The sequence below is a fragment of the Impatiens glandulifera genome, chromosome 1 (assembly GCF_907164915.1).
Source record: "Impatiens glandulifera chromosome 1, dImpGla2.1, whole genome shotgun sequence".
NCBI classification, from domain to species: Eukaryota; Viridiplantae; Streptophyta; class Magnoliopsida; order Ericales; family Balsaminaceae; genus Impatiens; species Impatiens glandulifera.
The window spans coordinates 109,137,806-109,155,935 of record NC_061862.1 but is presented as its reverse complement, the minus strand read 5'-3'; the positions used below and the strand labels follow the sequence as shown (position 1 = coordinate 109,155,935).

At 27.7% G+C, this 18,130-nt stretch overlaps 2 protein-coding genes across 2 annotated transcripts; one reads left to right on the top strand and one right to left on the bottom strand.

The window, feature by feature from the left end:
• Positions 1-869: 869 nt before the first annotated feature.
• LOC124919537 (cation/H(+) antiporter 28) lies at positions 870-4,806 on the top strand. The gene is made up of 4 exons (XM_047459796.1): positions 870-1,356; positions 1,453-2,448; positions 2,604-3,194; positions 4,145-4,806. The coding sequence occupies exons 1-4, from the start codon at positions 1,168-1,170 to the stop codon at positions 4,757-4,759; spliced, it is 2,391 nt and encodes a 796-aa protein (XP_047315752.1). The 5' UTR covers positions 870-1,167; the 3' UTR covers positions 4,760-4,806.
• On the bottom strand, positions 4,752-7,840 carry LOC124940009 (polygalacturonase-like). Its single transcript, XM_047480489.1, has 8 exons — positions 7,727-7,840; positions 7,158-7,286; positions 6,912-7,079; positions 6,243-6,263; positions 5,940-6,147; positions 5,769-5,856; positions 5,279-5,387; positions 4,752-5,206 (listed from the first exon to the last, which is right to left on the bottom strand). The coding sequence occupies exons 1-8, from the start codon at positions 7,838-7,840 to the stop codon at positions 5,051-5,053; spliced, it is 993 nt and encodes a 330-aa protein (XP_047336445.1). The 3' UTR covers positions 4,752-5,050.
• Positions 7,841-18,130: the final 10,290 nt, after the last annotated feature.

Sequence of the window (18,130 nt, the reverse complement as noted above, 5' to 3'; positions counted from 1 at the left end):
AAACTAACTAATTTTCTAATTAAACAAATTATAAAATAAAAAAATAAAACTATGTCATATACCCTCAACCCTTGTTATTTTATTTGTTATAATTAACTTAATTTAATAAATCTAATTAAAAAAAATTAATCACAAATTAATATAATTAAAAATTTTAACATGAAAAATCATAATTTTATATAAAAAGGTTTTTCTCTTTTTATTTATTTATTTAATATTCAAGATGATAAAAATTAATTTAAAATTTTAAATATACTAAATATACTAAATATAATAAAAGTTTTTAATTTAGTATTTTTAACTTAAGCTAATTATAACATTAATTTATTAAAACTTCAAAATTAATTATCTTTGGAATTTAAGTTACTCCAAAATTGAAAGCTCGTTTAATAATTCGTGCAATAAATCTTTACTATATATGAATTTTTGAAATGATAATAATTCGTGCAATAAACCTTTACTATATGAATTTTTGAAATGATAATAATCTCGGGATTTAAGAAAAAGAAATATAAAATTGGAGATTGAAACTTAAATGAGTATGTACAAATTAAATTGACATATCATAATTAAAATAATTAAAATTATAATGAACTAAATAACTAATTTTAATTATATATTAACTTGGGAGTAAAGAATACTATATTTATGTACAAGGTTGAGTCATTAACTTGTGAAATGTTTTAACTATAATTAAATAAACAATAAAGAGTATTACATTTCAAATAAGAAGCAAAAAAACTACAAATCTTTTGTTTGGTAATATCTTTTTGATTAATTTAAATAATTTGTTCTATAGAAATTTTTTCTCAAATTATTATCATGAATGTTTTAGGTTAGAAATTAATAGAGAAAAATAAAATAAATAAATAGATTTTAAATAGGCTAATTAGATTAAAAAGTGAGGGCTTATTTATATATTTTGTCATTTTAAAGTTTAAGCAATTTGAGTTTCCTAATCTAGTCCTCATTTGAAGGATCACCATGAATACTATGGCCATGGGGAAGACCTCTCTCTCTCTCTCTAGTTTTGTCCATGGTATCTCCATTGACGTACATTTAGTTTCTTCCTGTAAATCTAATGTATAGTTGACTGTTGTTATACTTTTAGAGAAAAAATAAAAAAAGTCATTTTCACAAGAAGACGAATCAAAAAGAGGGAATCCGATGGCGTTAGCTATGAACACTTCGATGCCGGTAGTCATGTTCAACCAGGACTGCAGAACGGTATTAACAATGAGCATACCTTACATTGCCTTTTACGGATTAGGTTACATGTTGACCGTCTTCTTGTGCAATGCAATATACACCTTATTGCGTCGCTTTTCCCAGCCTCGCATTATATCAGAATTCATCGTAAGCTCCTCCCCATATATACCATGCATATTTAATTTGGAGAAGAATTTTCCATATGAATCTGAAACTGAATCTTATATATTTCCATCCATGCAGGTAGGGTTAATGCTTGCAAATGTATTGTTCATACGTACATGGTTGTACAGCGAAGAAATAATTAAGACTCTAAACAATATAGCTGATTTTGGAATGGTCTTTTATATGTTCGTATTAGGTCTTGAGATAGATCCTCACACGCTGATCAAACCTCCAAGTAGAGAATCGAAGGTAGCAGTTGCAGGAATGTTTTCCACCTTAGTTATAGCTTTCTGCGTATCACCTTTCATTCATATCGCCCATTATCCAACCCTTAGATTCGATATAGCCTTCGCGGTAATGACCATCGGCACGGCCTCCCCTGTCTTGGCTAGGATAATCACGGATCTCAAAATTGGGAAATCTGATATAGGCAGGTTCGTGGTTGCCACTGGAGTCCTGTCTGATTTGGTTTGCACTCTTCTAATTTGTGTCGGGTTTATTATTTTTGATCCTGTCAAAAGTTATGAGACAAGAAATGCTTTTGACATTACCCGTGTGATCTTAACCTTGATTTTTGAGATCGGTGTGGCAGCTAAGTTGACTCCTCTGATAATGATATGGGTTAATAGTGAAAATCCAGAAGGAAAACCTATCAAAGGGTCTCATTTGGTGCTCTCAGTAGCCTATGTTGTTATTGTATGTGGTATTTCGCCGGTTATCGCAGGCTACAACTCAATGTTGAGTGCATTCTTGGGTGGGTTGTTCATGCCAAGGGAAGGAAGAATAGCAAAGATGATGACAAGCAAATTGAACTACTTCTTGACTGTATTTTTTTACCCGATTTTCTTCTTTTGGATGGGCGCTGTTTCTGAATTCAGAAGATTTGGGGCCAGTCGAATGGGGACATGGTCACGTTTGTTCTTACCTTTTCTGATTGCAACTGTTGGAAAAATCATGGGCACTGTCGTTTCTGGCGTTATGCTTGGTTTTCATTGGCCTGAATCTGTTGCTATTGGATTGCTTCTCACTGTCAAGGGCCATTTTCATGTCTATTTGGCTGTTGTTGCTGCAAATGTAAGCTCTTTTTCCTTCCTTTTTATGGACCATCTTGTTTCTATATCAAATTCATTTGAAAACACCATTTAATCATGTTTTTCCATCTGGGTATCTTGATCTTGATCATAAGAGTAATTATAAATGATGGGTTTTTTTAACAATTTGAATTGCAGAACAAATTCATAAGTGTTTCTTCGAGCATGGCATTATTATTTGCGATTTTTCTGACCATCATCTACGCACCGATGGTAGTGGCAAACATAATAGCACGAGCAAGGAAACGATCACCAACACAAAGAATGGCATTACAATGGCTGGACACATCGGTGGAACTTCGAATCTTGTTATGCGTGCATGGGCCACAGAACACAAACGCATCGATAAACTTCATTGAGATATCGAGAGGAACATCTAATCCTGGGATAGTGGTTCATTTGACAGACATGATCGAGTTGACAGACAAAATAGCAGCTAGTTTGGTCCATGGACAGGGAGCTGATGCTGTGACGGTTACGGATAAGGATGTGATAGATACTAGGGATCAGATAACGCAAGCGGCTAGGGTTTATGTAGAAGAAGATGGAGATGGAATTGGAGTGGAGAGAATGCTTGCTCTTGCACCTATAAATAATATGCATCAAGATATATGTATATTGGCTGAAGATCTAATGGTTTCTCTCATTGTATTGCCGTTTCATAAAGATCGTCAACCGGACGGGAGATTAGGCGTCGGCCATTCCGGCTTCCGACATGTCAACCGCAAGGTAACTTCTAACTGTTTTTTTTTTTTTTTTTTTTTGTGTTAAAACATATAAAAACTCTACCTTAATTAATTAATTAATTTTAAATAAAAAATATATTTTATACTTATTTAATGTTAAAATAGTAACATTGGGCAATTAGGATTTTAATTTTTTTTTTAAATTCATTTAAAAAATTTATTGTTAAAATTATAAAAAATTATATTTATCCTAACAATTTTTACCTGCAGTCAACTTAACGTTTATAAATACTGAATTTGAGATAATGACGTATTATTTATTTATAAACATAGTTAATAAGTTAAGGAGAATAAATAATTAATACAAAATCTTGTTTGATATAATTTTAATCGTTAATAGTTTCAAACTATAAATTTAAAATAAGAGATTGAAATTTTCATAATAAATGACTCCAATTTAACAATTTTAACTCTAAATAACTCCTATTTAAAAATTCTAACTTAAATAACTTATTTAATAATGATTAATTTATCCTTCAAATTAAAATAAAATTACAAAATTCAATAACTTAAATACATTTATTTTCTTTTATTAATAAATTTTAAATTTAAATATATAAGAGTATTTTTATAAATATAATTTAAATGACAAAAAATATTATTAAGATAACACAAATTTTTAGAGTCATATGAACTTTAAAATTTTTAATAAAAAGTGATTTCTAAAATATTAATTAAATTATGAGATAAAAAAATAAATAATAAAAACTTTATCAAACAAATCCTTAATCACCCATTATTATATTATCAAGTGTTATACAAATAATTTTTTAAATTTTGGAGTTATTTAAAATCAAGTATTTTATTTATATAATTAAAGGTATTGATCAAATTTTTGAGTTAAAATATATTTAGTAATTTGATTAATAATTTGAATAATATATTTGTTTAAAATCGAATTTAGAATAATAGTATAGTCACTTGAATTTTCAGGTACTTCGTCATGCACCATGTTCTATAGGAATACTTGTGGACAGAGGACTCGGATCAATTCAAAGAATATCCCGATCATCGATATCCTTAAACGCGGCCGTCATTTTCATCGGCGGCAAAGACGACCGAGAAGCCTTAGCCTACGCCGGTCGCGTCGCTCGTCACACAGGAGTGAAACTCACCGTCGTTAGATTCTTATTAGATACCGGAACCGAAGCAGGGTCCACACAAAGGCCAGGAAGACCCAGAATGCATCCCGAACAAGAAGAAGAAATGAAACAAGATGACGAATACTTCACCGACTTCTACGACCGTCACGTGGCCGGAGGTCGCGTATCCTACTCGGAAAAATACTTAGCAAATTCAAGCCAAACGTTCTCGACTCTGAGATCAATGGAAGGTCAGTTCAGTCTGTTCATAGTAGGACGAGGGGGAAGAGCTAATACGATTTTAACAGCGGGAATGAATGATTGGGAGGAATGTCCTGAGTTAGGACCGGTTGGAGATATTCTTTCAGCTTCGGATTTCTCGGTTGCTAGTTCGGTTTTAATTATACAACAACATAATCTTAGAGGAGAACTTGATGGATTAGACGATGAATTCTCTATTATGTGAATTGAAGTTACAATTTTATTGAGAGATTTAATTACATTTTGGGGAGACAGTGCCTTTGTAAGTTAAATCAACATTATTGCATGAAGATAGAGGTTTTCCTTCAATGGATGATTCAAGAGTTAGTTTAATATCTTGTAAGTGGATGCCTTTGCAATGATGGGTACTGCTGCAGTTAAAGGTAATGACATTTTCAGTTTTACTTGTACCCTTTATGCTTTTATACACTATATTCTCCACTTCAACTGCTGATGTCTGCAATTTCAACCATTTTTTTAGTCTCTTGAGTTGAGGTTATGATTGATATTCAGAATTATAAGGGTGGTTTTTTACCTGTTCTGGGCAGGGATCGTCTTGATCGCAGTAGTTTTGGTCGATTATTATGGGATTGCTGACATTGTGCATGATAATATTCTTAAAGACTATGTCTTTAACATACCCTTTTCCTCCCTAAACAAGAACATAAAGGGATTGTTAATTGTTAGTAAACAAGCATAATTAGTTAAACATTATTTAGATTACCTGCCAAGTTTTGATTCTAACTCCATTTGTTGTTCCTTTTAGCTTAGCACCTCTTACTAGCACATTTGAGACTTGTGCTTCTGAGTTATTCTTTCCTAAGCTTCCAATGCTAAACAGCAACACAAACACACAAATCACAAAGAATTCAGGTCTTGTTTGATTGTTTGAAAATTATTAACATTGTTTGTTTTGCACATTTAAATAGCTGGGTTATTTGGGGTTCTATTATCAAATTGTCCTTTTAAACATAGTTTTAGAAAATTGAGGGGATTTTAGTAATTTGATTGATGAGTTGAATGATAAGATGAATTGATTAGAGGAATGGTGATGGAATGTTTGGGTTATTTAGAATTAAGTTAAAATAACCCAAGTTATTTTTCAAATAAAGTGTATTAATTTGGGTATATCCTATCATTTCAATCTAGTACATTCAAGACTTTAGGGCTCTTGTTCTTATGAGTTTTGAAAGAAGAGTATAGGAATTTGGAACCTGATGCCATGTCCTGGTCCACATCTGACATTTGTGGCTTTGACATTTGTTGATCCATTTACTATTGAAATGCAGTCATCACCTTTTCAAATAGAACCCAATGTTCAAATAAATATAAATACACAAAGAAATTAAGAAAGAAATAAGTAACATTGGATTTGCGAAATGAACCTGTTCTAATGTAAGGTTTATCGATCCAAATATTTTTGGTGCCAGTAATGTGAATTCCGTCGGTATTGGGACTGGTTTTGGGGGCAAAGATCCTCAATTTTTTGGCTCTTACATTAACACATTGTTGGAATGTTACATGCATTTGTTGTGAATTCTCAAACCTCACCCCTTCTACAATCAGGTTATTGCATTTTTTGAATGTCACTGCCTGTCCATTCAATTTCAATTTTTTATTTAAATCTCATGCAGTGATAAAGATCATAAAATAAATAAGAGAGAAAGGAATTAACAAATAATTCATACTGTTGGAGCTTTCACACAAGGCTGCAAAGAAAAAATAAAACAACATTTGTTAATATAGGAAAATATTGTAATTTATCATTTAAATAATCAATTCAAATGTCAAAATACATTTACCTTAGTATATTTGAATGAAATGAAATCAATTTAATTTTTTTTGTTAAAACAAAGAAGATGAATGTCCTCTAACACAATATAAATCAATTTTTATCTAACAATATTCTTTTCAAAATAATGTATTAATTCCTATTTTCTTTTAAATGATAAAACTTGTTTTATTGGTGCATATGAAAATTCATGAAATAATAAAAAGTTTTAATATTTTAATGTTGTACAGAATTTACACTTATTTTAAGTTCAATATTATTTACATATTTTTTTTTCTTTTTATTGAGAATTAAAGAAGAATTAACATGACACTCCACCGATATGACTCTTACTATTAGGTTACTTGGTGAGTATGTATTTAAAAGATGAAAAAAAAACGTAAAATGTGAAAGACGGCAAAGATTGTTTGTATTTAATTAACAATTTAATTGATTTTTTTTTTAATAATGGGATATTAATTTATTGTGATAAATTCGATAAAAAAATATAAACTTAAGACAAATCATTTACCCGCAAACCATTTTGATATTATCCGCGATTAAAAATGAACTCGATATTACTTACAAGTGAATGGTTGACTTTGCATGAATTTTGCCACCATTTTTCTCCATTTCCGTCGAATGTTCCTTTACCTTTGACCTTCAAATTATCAATTCCTTTAAAAATAATCCAATGTTTCCTGTCCTTCTCATAGTCTGAGAAATTATTTGAAGCTTTGATTCTCCCTTCCATCTAAATATATACATAATATGTATATGTTATACAAGTTTATGTAAGAAAATCTAAATTGTCATTTTTCAGGGACCTTACCTTCACAACAAGAGAATTACAGGGACCTGTAAAGTTAATTCTCTTAATATGATATGTCTTATGCTTGGGGATCAATAACACATTCTTTGAAGTAGAATTACAAACTTCAATCCATGCCTTTTTGAATCCCTATTTATAAAAAGAGGTTAATATATAGTGAAGAAAATACAGTTTAAATAGTTCAATTTTTATTTGATTAATACTTTAGACTAAACTAATATTTTTATTTAACTAACCCAAAAATAAAATTAGAGAACAAAATGAACTTCTTTTCATTAAACAAATATTCCGAATGGCTCAGGGGCGGAGCCAGGATTTGAAACCTACCTGGGCTAATTTTTTATTATAAAAATCTATCCGGGCTAGTTTTATAATAATATCAAATAAACAAACAAAATAAACTAAGTTTGCTGTCGTCAATGCGTTTCAGCGACGGGAAATAACCAATAACGACGGTAATTTACCGTCATTATTGATAAGTACATACAAGTTGTTTAGGGCTACCCGGGCTACAGCCCGGGCTGGCTTGTACTTGGCTCCGCCCCTGACTGACCAAATAAAATAATTACCTCGGTATCGTCCAACATGTTGCCTTTGTCCACGAAATCTTCGACGTTAACTGTGTCTGGAGACAACGATCGAAGATTTTGGAAAACGAATGGATCGCTAACTGCTGGGCACATGTCATAATGTTCCAAACAAGACGTAGAAGACACAGAAAATAACACCAGGAAGCTTAGGACAAACCAATCCATATACATTTTTTTCTATTGAGAGTGAATTAAGAAGCTCATGCAAATGCAATATATATAGATTATATTGGTGGAGTCTGATATTGGACATAGTAGTATAATATTATTTAATAGAGCTTGCTTGTTTGGGATATTAGAACAAATCATTTCTTGAGATGAAGCACATGATTAAAATAGAAATAAATCGTCAATAACTTTTTATTAAATTAAAATGCAAATTCGTCCGTTACTATTGTTTCTAACTTACGGCTTATAACAAAAGAAAGTGTTTTGTTTTTATTTATTAAAATACAAACATGAGATAAAGGAGAAAAAAAAGAAAGAAATTGCTGAAAAGTTAAACTAATATGAATAAAAATTCCATATATGTTTTCTTTATTTATGTTTTCTTTCTTTCCTACTCACGTCAACGAATTAATAGAGTGTCGATCTAGTAAATAGAGTTTGGGTGGGTACAAATTATTGAATAAATATGTATTTTTAAAAAATTAATAAATTAAACTAATTTTTTTTAAAAAAATTAGGACATCATGTCAAACTTTTACCATAAAAAAAATAAAAAATTTGGGGAAACATGTTAATAAATAAGTTGTAATCTTGACATAAATCCAACTTCTAAATATATATTTTTATGGGGATTTCTATAATGTTTAGTTAACTTCTAAATATATATTTTTATGGGGATTTCTATAATGTTTAGTTTACTATGTTATGAATGGTCCAAAATATATGATTTTCTTTTTCAACAAATCACTTCTCTAAAGTAACAAAAGGATTCATGTGAGATTACAATCCTTCAAGGAAGTTCATTCACACAATATTTGACTGTAACAACTATCAAAGGACAATTATTTGTTTTTTTTCCTCAAAACAATGAAAAACAATTAAGTGAATTTCACACAAGATCATAAAAACCGATGACCCGTGTAGTGCAACCAAATACATCTTGTTGAACTTGATTGTCCGAAGATGAGATATAATCAAAGATCGATCTTGTTTAGCGGTCAACGTCATTATGCTACTTTAAGATAATCTAGGGCCTTATTTGGTTTGGTTTATTTTAATAACTCAAATAAAATCAAACATCATTTTACTCCATCCTTATCCATCATATCATACAATTCATTAATTAAAATACTAAAATACCTTATATTTTAAATTATTATATTTTATTTTATTTGTATATATTAATAAATTTTAAGTATTTTTATCAAAAATAATCATTAGCCCCTAAAAATCATCCATAATTATTATTTTCTTTCTCTAGATTATTCCAATAACACAAATTGAAAGTTATCAAATTAGAAAATTAAAAGAATAAAAAGCATTCTCAACAATTCAGAAGGAGCAAGATCCTATAATAAACTGTACAAACCATTGCGAAATGAGAAAACAAAACTTAGGTATAATGGTTTTTAGTTTACCAAATTCATTTCATATAATTTAAAGTAGTCACTTGCAAACACAAATTAAGTAACAAAAAAACAAAAATATGAAAGAAATATACCATGAAAGAACAAAAGCATAAAAAGGACAAAAAAAAAAAATCGGAGGATATGCTGTCTTATAATCAACTGTACAAACCATTGCGAAATGAGAAAACAAAACTTAGGTATAATGGTTTTTAGTTTACGAAATTCATTTCATATAATTTAAAGTAGTTACTTGCAAACACAAATTAAGTAACAAAAAAACAAAAATAAGAAAGAAATATACCATGAAAGAACAAAAGCATAAAAAGGACATAAAAAATGGGAGGATATGCTTTCTTATAATATGAACCAGTAGTAGATGTGCTGTCTTATAATATGAACTAGTAGTATTACTATTCCTTGAACTCATTGGAAAAAAAAGGTGGGTTGAAGAATGGTACATCTACTGTCTCAATATGAGAACAGTAAATCCGGACCCAAAAGAAAAGTAGGGAGAAACTTACTTTGCCAATGGGAAATGGCATCCTACTCATCACATTTCCATAATGTCCAGTAAAGAGGAAGACTATTATGTTTTAATTTTTTTAACCCTAGTGACACCTATCTACCATTTCAAACCTTTCATTATTGTGATAATCTTAAAACTTTAAAGTACTAAGATTTTTTCGCCTCATAAAAATAGAACAATTCCAATTTCAATACCTGACTTGGCACAACAAGACAATTGCAGTAGGAATACAACCAATTTTTCTATTATTCTTCTATCAATTAATCTGTCCCTACTTATTTGTTTGGTTATTCATGAGTTATTATGGTTCACATGTATTCTAGTGGTTCTCCAATGTTTACTTGTCATATGCTGTCATATTTGTTATTTAATTTCCTAATTTATTGACATTATTGGTTTTTCTATTTAAAATTGCAGGCAAAATTTATAATAAATAATGTGATATTAAAAGGTTAAGATTCACTAATTTTAGATAACCGCGGTCATCGTTAGTACCGGTCTCGAGAATAATGTAGAAAAACGTAAAGAAAAAAAATTGTTAACATCGATTTCAGATAAATGTTGCTTTTAGTGAGATTAAACTCATAACCAAATAAAAATTATAATTTTTTTTTATCTGATATCAATAAGCTTCACACTTTTATCTTAAAATAAAATTAATAAATTAACTAAAAACACTACATTTTTATTAAATGAACTTTCCTAAAATGAGCTGTCTTAGTCCATGAACTTACTGCCGACTTCCAAGCCTGGCCTGACTGTGGTGAGAGATTTCTATATATAGAGTGAGAAAGAAACTGGGAAATATTGGGATGAATTATAATATTGACTAAATTGGATACATTGTTCATGATTAATCTACTTCCTAAGATAAAGGGCTAAAGCTACTTATGCATCATGTCTTCTTCATCTCAAACTCAATAGTTTGCATTAATTTAATTAATTTTAATCTATCATATACGAGATTGACACTTTCATCCGAATTTGTTTCGATCTTTGGCTCCCATCGGTGAATTCATCAAAAGCAATTTGAATCATCGTACGATTATTATGGCTATTTTTCTTCTTTCGTCCAAATCAAGGCTCTCAAAATCGAGATTTTACGTAAAATCGTTGCTCAGTTGTAAACTCGTAAAATCTAGAGTTTACTTGAAATCGTAATAGTTTAATTTGAAAAAATAATAGTTATAAGTTATTATTATTTATATATATAATTAAATATTTTATATTATTAAAAAATTATACTTATAAAAGTAAAAATAATAATAAGTAAATATAAATTAATTAAAAATAATAATAAGTAAATAATACTATTAAAAAATTGTACTTATAAAATTAATTATATTTATTTATTTTAAAAATAATAACTTTATTTTTTAATTTTTAAATATAAATTTGTTTTTTAAATGTAAAATCGTATAAAATCGTAAAATCAAAATTATTTATAAACTCGTAAACTCGTAAAATCTTATTATCGTAAATTTAAAATCGTAAAAATTTACTAATTTAAAAGTTTACTTAAAATCAGACTCGTTAACCTCATGGACTCCAAACAGCTCATCTGACTTCTTGTTAAAATTTGTATAGACATATTTGTCTTGAAAAATAGTGTTTAAATGTATAACCCAAGTCTTATATAACTAATATAAATGTATATAACTCACATTAATATTCACTTAATTATTAATCAACTCTTTTTCTCAATTTAATTATTTAATTTGTTATCCATTTTCCTTTTTGTATTTTCATGGATTGATTTAAATAAAATTAGTTACACACATGTTTATCATGGACTTGTTGGAGAGGGTTAATACATTTATTTGTATGAATTTGTTTTAAAATAAATCCTTAAAATATGAATATTTTAAATAACTTCTTAAAATATCTATTTTGAAATCCACTTTTTTAAACATTAAAAATTAACTCCATTTATTTGGTAGTGGCAACATCATTACTTTCATTTTCTCTATAATATAATATAATATATATATATATATATATATATATATATATATATATATATAATAAAATATCTTATATAAAATAAGTTAAACTTCTCATTTAGCTATAAATAAAATAAAATTATGAAACTTACACTTTTTTCATATTTTATTATTAATAAAATAGAAGAATTTTAAATTTATTATTATTAAAAAAAATTATTTTATTTTTATGTAACAAACTTAAATATATTATTTATATATTTCTAAAATTTTAAATATATATATTAAAAAATATAATTTAAAATAAATTTTGTTTAAATTATATAAATTTAAAAATTATTAATTAATTTTAATTTAGACGATAAACATGGAAAATTTTAACTACCAAATTAATAAATTTTAATATAATTATTTTGACTAAATAAATTCAAGATAATTAAAATTTATGTCAAAAGCATGATTAAATAATTAATTGAAATAATTAGTGTATTAATTAAATCCCAATTAATTAAAATAAAGGCCAATAAAAATAAATAAAATAATTTAAGGAAAAATATTGTATTCATTTTATCTCAAATTAATTTCGAGGGGTTAAAATAAATTAAAATAAATTAAAATAAATAATTTAGGATAAATGTTGTATCCATTTTATCCCAAATAAGTTATTTTATAAAGCCTAAAAAATATAAAAATAAAATAAATAGGTAAAATAAATACTTTGTCTATTTAAAATATTTGGTAAATTTTATAGATTGAAAACAAAACCAACGAGATGAATAAAAAATCAATTTCAAACAAGCTCTATGGCTGAAATCAGAATTAAAAGAAACCAAAGCAACAGACTCTACAACCATCAGATAAACATTGGAATATCATCCGAGCCCAACAACTAGTCGCGTCACCCTCTGCAACAGAAGAGTCACACGTTTGCGAAGCAACAAAACAACAAATGTGTGCCTCAACGCCGTTTGCCCAAACGCGGACGGAACGTCCAGACGTAACAGAGTGCTGACGGAACACCCGAGCGTTCGTATTTAACCCAAAACGACGATGTTACATCCTCTGGTTGTCTTCTTCCTCGCGACGAACATCAATGATGATCAGCCGAAACTTTCAATTTTTCAAAGTAGCACTCGGTCGATACTCAACCAAATCGGCCAATTCAAATGCTGAAATGATCACCCTACTTCGGTGATCATTTCACACACGATCATAGACTCCATCATTTCATGGATGATCAAGTTGGATGAAGAACAAACACAAGTGATTAATAGCGTTATGTCTGAAATTCAATCCACTTGATCAGTCAACCAATCTAAGGAGACTATAAATACCCCCCTTACGAAAACCGAAGACAAGGATCAGAATCCCAAGCCCTTAATCCAATCTATACGAAATCCGCCATTAAAATTTTTAAGTTTGTCTTGAAAATTTCAAAATTTTGTATAAGGCTCTAAGGCTCGATTCTGGTTAATCACAAAGCTACTAAAAGAGTTTAGAGTGTTCTTTAACTCATTATAAGCTTCCAATCATGTTGTAATTCAACTTATGAATTCAAATATTCAAATTGAAAATTTCATATTTTAGTTTAGTCAATCTTGATTTGAAAACGATCATAAGATCATTTCTAAGCTTTATGTTGAACTTAATTCAAGTGAATCAAGCTAAATAAAAAATATTCAAATTTAATTTTAAAATCGGGTTTTTGTTCTTGAGCTCTAGCTCTCAAATTACAATTTGAAAAGTTTCCTAACATCTTCTGAATGATGTTATGGTTTTGGATCAATCCTAATCAATTTTATGCATGTTTGCTTAAAAACTAAGATTTTTGAAAATCTAGAAAAACTCAGTTCTTAAATTGGTTAAAATGAACAACTAATGTTGATATTTTGGATCAACTTGATCTTAATGTGTATAAGGAAGCTAGTAGTAAGCTTCTTATACATTGTCAAAGCTTGAAAATTGATATTCCGATTTTGCTCAATTTGTTCAAATCGAATGGGATATCATCCTGGTCGAATGATGTATCGTGATGTTATAAACAATCCTTAAGGTCAGACGAAGCTCCCCATCCATTTAGATTAAAGAATAGAAGCTCCAATCGAAATCACCAAACTTGTTGTTTGGTGTTCTTCGTGTCTAACCGAGGGTTCTACTTGGGTTTGATTTTCCACCGACCAAGGGATTTTTAGCCTGTACTTGATTTTCGATCGAGAAAATAAGTTCAACATGGTTTTCGATCGAGAAAACAAGTCCGACATGGTTTTTGACCGAGAAATCCTCACACATCGATCAAGAACTTCTATGCACCCGACCGAGGGATCATAGTCTCGATCGAGGATCTCTCGCACCCGCTCGAGGGTCTAGCGCCCGTGACCAAAGGATCAACACCCTTGATCGAGATAAGCAATCCTAAGGCTCGTTTGTTTAGGATTTTAATTTTAATAATTTTATTTTTAAATTATAAGCACCAAACCATTTTCTAAACATCTAAAAACAATTTAAAAATATTTTTAGAATATTTTCATAAAAAAATATTTTGATAAAGACCGGTTTGAGTTTGTTTTTAAATTCTAACGTCTTAAACTGATATTTTTCAGGTACCCTTCTTGATAATCATCGCCATCAATCACATGTACCAACATTTAAATATTATTTTATAATTTTATATGCAAAAAAAACTTGTAATGTTAGGTTTTAAAAATAATTGGTCAAATAAAACGTAATAAAACAAAATTTTCAATCATAAAGTTGAAACCATTTTTAATGGGTATGGATCAGATCATATAGTGCGAAAGTTTTTTTCCCGAGCATCACCAAACATCGAACTTAAATGAATCTCTAATTAAATATACATTTGTATACGTATACAAAATGTTTTATTGATTTTAAATCAAAAATTAATTTACGACCCTTTCACCAAATAAATAATCTTTTAACTTAATTATTTTTTAATTAATTTAAAATACAAGATTTCTTTCGTGTCAAATTTTAATTTGATTATTTTAAATCTCTAAAAGATTATTTAAAATTGATCGTAATTAATTTTAAAATATAAAAATTAATTTTTGTATAAATCTTCAAAAATAATTAAATGATTTTCGACACGTAAACCGATATTAAAATTCGGGTTACACTAATACAATATATATAATTTTTTAATATTAATTTTTATAATATAAATTTATAAATAATTTAAATATATATATACTAAAATATATAAATATAATAAATATTATTTTTACAATTTTATTTTTAAATTATATATATACAAACTTAAATATAATATTTATGTATTTATAATTTTTTTGAAATGTATATTTAAATATATAATTTAAAACAAATTATGTGTAAATTACATCATTTTAAAAAAATATTTATTAATTTATAATTTAGTCATCTAAATATATATATATATATATATTAATAATACTTTTTCTAATACTATAAATTAATAAATAATTTTAAATATATATATGCACTAATATAAAATTTTAATAATATAATTTTTTTATTTATTATTAATTTTTTATTATAAATAAATTTATGATTAATAAAAGACAAATTTATATATATATATATATATATATATATATATATATATATATATATATATATATATATATATATATATATATATAGTTAGGATGACGTATCATTAAAAAAATCATTTTTAATGTTCAAAATAGTGAATTTTAAATTACTAATATATAAAAGGTTATTCAAATTAATAAATTATCCTCATAATTTAAAGGTATATTTATGTATTAATCCATTTATAAATGATATTAATTACATAATCATCTATAATATCTATAATAAAAATATTTCTATTATCCTCTCCTCTAGTTTATCCGCAATAGATTTGATATCCCAACCTTAGATTTGAGTCTATCATACAATAAGTTTCGCTCGCCTGATTAATTTGTTAAGTCTGTTTACTGATGCTATGATTAACTCATGAGGATTAGCCACACTTCAAAGGATAAGTGAAATTCAGCGTTCTCAACGAAAGAAAAATAAAATTAAAAAATGTAGGCTCTTATTTTCCGAAACCAAATTAAAAAATAAATTGTATTAGCTTTCTTAGTATTAATAGAGTTTATTTAAGTTCAACAAATTACACTCCCCCAATGAACTGAAATTGATATTAGCATAAATGATTCAAATAAAATAAATAACTCATATTAGTTATTAGTATAAAAAAAATTAAAATGAGTTATACACTTGTATATGATGCAATATCTAGATAAGCAAATCCAGTTCCATTTAGGTATTATCTCTTTGAAGCATAATTAGTCAAATCTTCAAAACAATCCAAATTTTGATACATTTGAAATAATAGAGGAGAGAAAATAAAGACAAGAAAATGTAAGAAAATAATGTTTTATTCCTGGTGTGGATTGAAAATTTAATAGGAGATAATTTTTTTAAATTTTCAATCCACTCAAGGGATGACACATTGTTTCCTTACATTTTCTTGTCATTATTTTTCTCCGCTCTCTATCATTTCTCTTTGATGCATCCTACACTCTTTTTAGAGAAAATATTACGAGAATCAAATAATAAAGTTACAACCATATTTTCAAAATCCCAATTTGGAGTCCAAAATCAGATTTTGGAAATTTTATTTGTTCACTTTTTATACTCATTTTCTTCCATAAAAGATGAACATTGAGATGAAAAAAAGAGTTCTTTATTGAACATTGAGATGAAAAAAAGAGAGTAAAATGTTTAGAATTGATAGTGTAAAAATTAATAAGAATTATTAAATTGAGTTTTTCAATAAAAATACTAAATTAATGTTTTATTGAATAAATTGATTACAATAATCATCAGTTGATTTTTATTTTGTATTTTTTTCACCAATGTTATATTTTTGTTTGTCTGTCTCATCATTTTTATTATACAAGTAGTATTTAAAAATAAAAGTGAAAATAATTATCTTAATCTACTTATAGTTATAGTTGTATACTACAATGAGATAAATAATAAAACTACATTGAAAGAATAATTAATATATACCAAAAATTATAAATGAACTTAACCATTACAATGATTAAAATTTTACCATTGTACACTAGAAACTAATGAGATAGTAATGGCGATGCACATTAGTAAAAATTTTGAGTGAATTATTTATTTCGAAACTTTTTTAATATAAATTTAACGCATCTTACTTTGACATGTCGAGATGTCGACTCGACTAACAATTACTCCATAACTTACTTCTTCTCAAAGTACGGTGATGATGAATGAAAATAGTAGTCTAACATTCAAATTTATTTCTAAGTATGTAAAATAAAGTCGACAAAGCCGAGACATTGACTTGGGCTAGTCTCCAAGATCGTCAACTTAGACGTGGAATGAACGTAGTGCCGCCTATTTGTTTTTGTTGATAAATTAGGAAAATAATATTTCAAAAATTCTTTTCAGATTCGGTGCTTTGTTACGTGTGGAAAAGGACATTGACGCTATATCACACACGCCTATCCAAATGGACGGTCTAGTTACTCCGAAACAGGGGCGTAGCTAGGATTTGAAACCTACCCAGACTAATTTTTTATCAAAAAATCTATCTGGGCTAGTTTTATAATAATATCAAATAAACAAACAAAATAAACTAAGTTTACTGTCACTAGTGCCTTTCAAAGATGAGAAATAATCAATAACCACGATACTTTATCGTCACTATTGATAAATACATACAAGATGTTAGGGCTACCGGGCTACATCCTCAGCCAGCTTGTACTTGGCTCCGCCCCTGCTTGGAGCACTTTTGGATTGATATGTGAATTGTGATGGTCATCTAATTCTATGACTACTTGGTTTTACATTCATAACTTTGAAAGAATATCAATAATCTTCACTCTTCACAAAATAATGACACTTCTATATATTGTGACTTTATTTGGAGATTAAAATACTGAACTGAAAGAATATGTAGTCCGATAATAATTGTTGAATAATAATTGTTGAAAATGGATCAAGAAGCATGTACAAATTCTCAAAAATAAATTCATAAATGTGAAAGATAGTTTGATGGTACAACTAAACATAGTCATTAAGACTTTTAGTGAAAATGCTATACTAGAGAAATTCAAAAAGGTCAAAACTCACAAGAGAGTCTTCGTGAAAAAAGCTTAGATAAGGTACAGTCTAAATAAAGTTGATGATCATTCAACTATGATTTGGAAAATTCAGATTTTCCTTTATTTTTTTTTTTTTAAGAGCACTCATTAATCTAGATCTAGTAATTATATATATATATATATATAATAGCATAATACATAAATAAAAACCACAATTTCAAAGTTAAAATAAACAATAATTACCT

Excerpts from the sequence above, each read along its gene's own strand:
- LOC124940009 (XM_047480489.1), bottom strand. The coding sequence starts at position 7,840 with ATGTGCCCAGCAGTTAGCGATCCATTCGTTTTCCAAAATCTTCGATCG. Across the intron at positions 6,148-6,242 it reads CTTGTGTGAAAGCTCCAACA|GCAGTGACATTCAAAAAATG; the intron begins GTATGAATTATT and ends TTGAATGGACAG. Across the intron at positions 5,207-5,278 it reads TTAGAATCAAAACTTGGCAG|GGAGGAAAAGGGTATGTTAA; the intron begins GTAATCTAAATA and ends GTTCTTGTTTAG.
- LOC124919537 (XM_047459796.1), top strand. The coding sequence starts at position 1,168 with ATGGCGTTAGCTATGAACACTTCGATGCCGGTAGTCATGTTCAACCAG. Across the intron at positions 1,357-1,452 it reads GCATTATATCAGAATTCATC|GTAGGGTTAATGCTTGCAAA; the intron begins GTAAGCTCCTCC and ends CCATCCATGCAG. Across the intron at positions 2,449-2,603 it reads TGGCTGTTGTTGCTGCAAAT|AACAAATTCATAAGTGTTTC; the intron begins GTAAGCTCTTTT and ends TTTGAATTGCAG.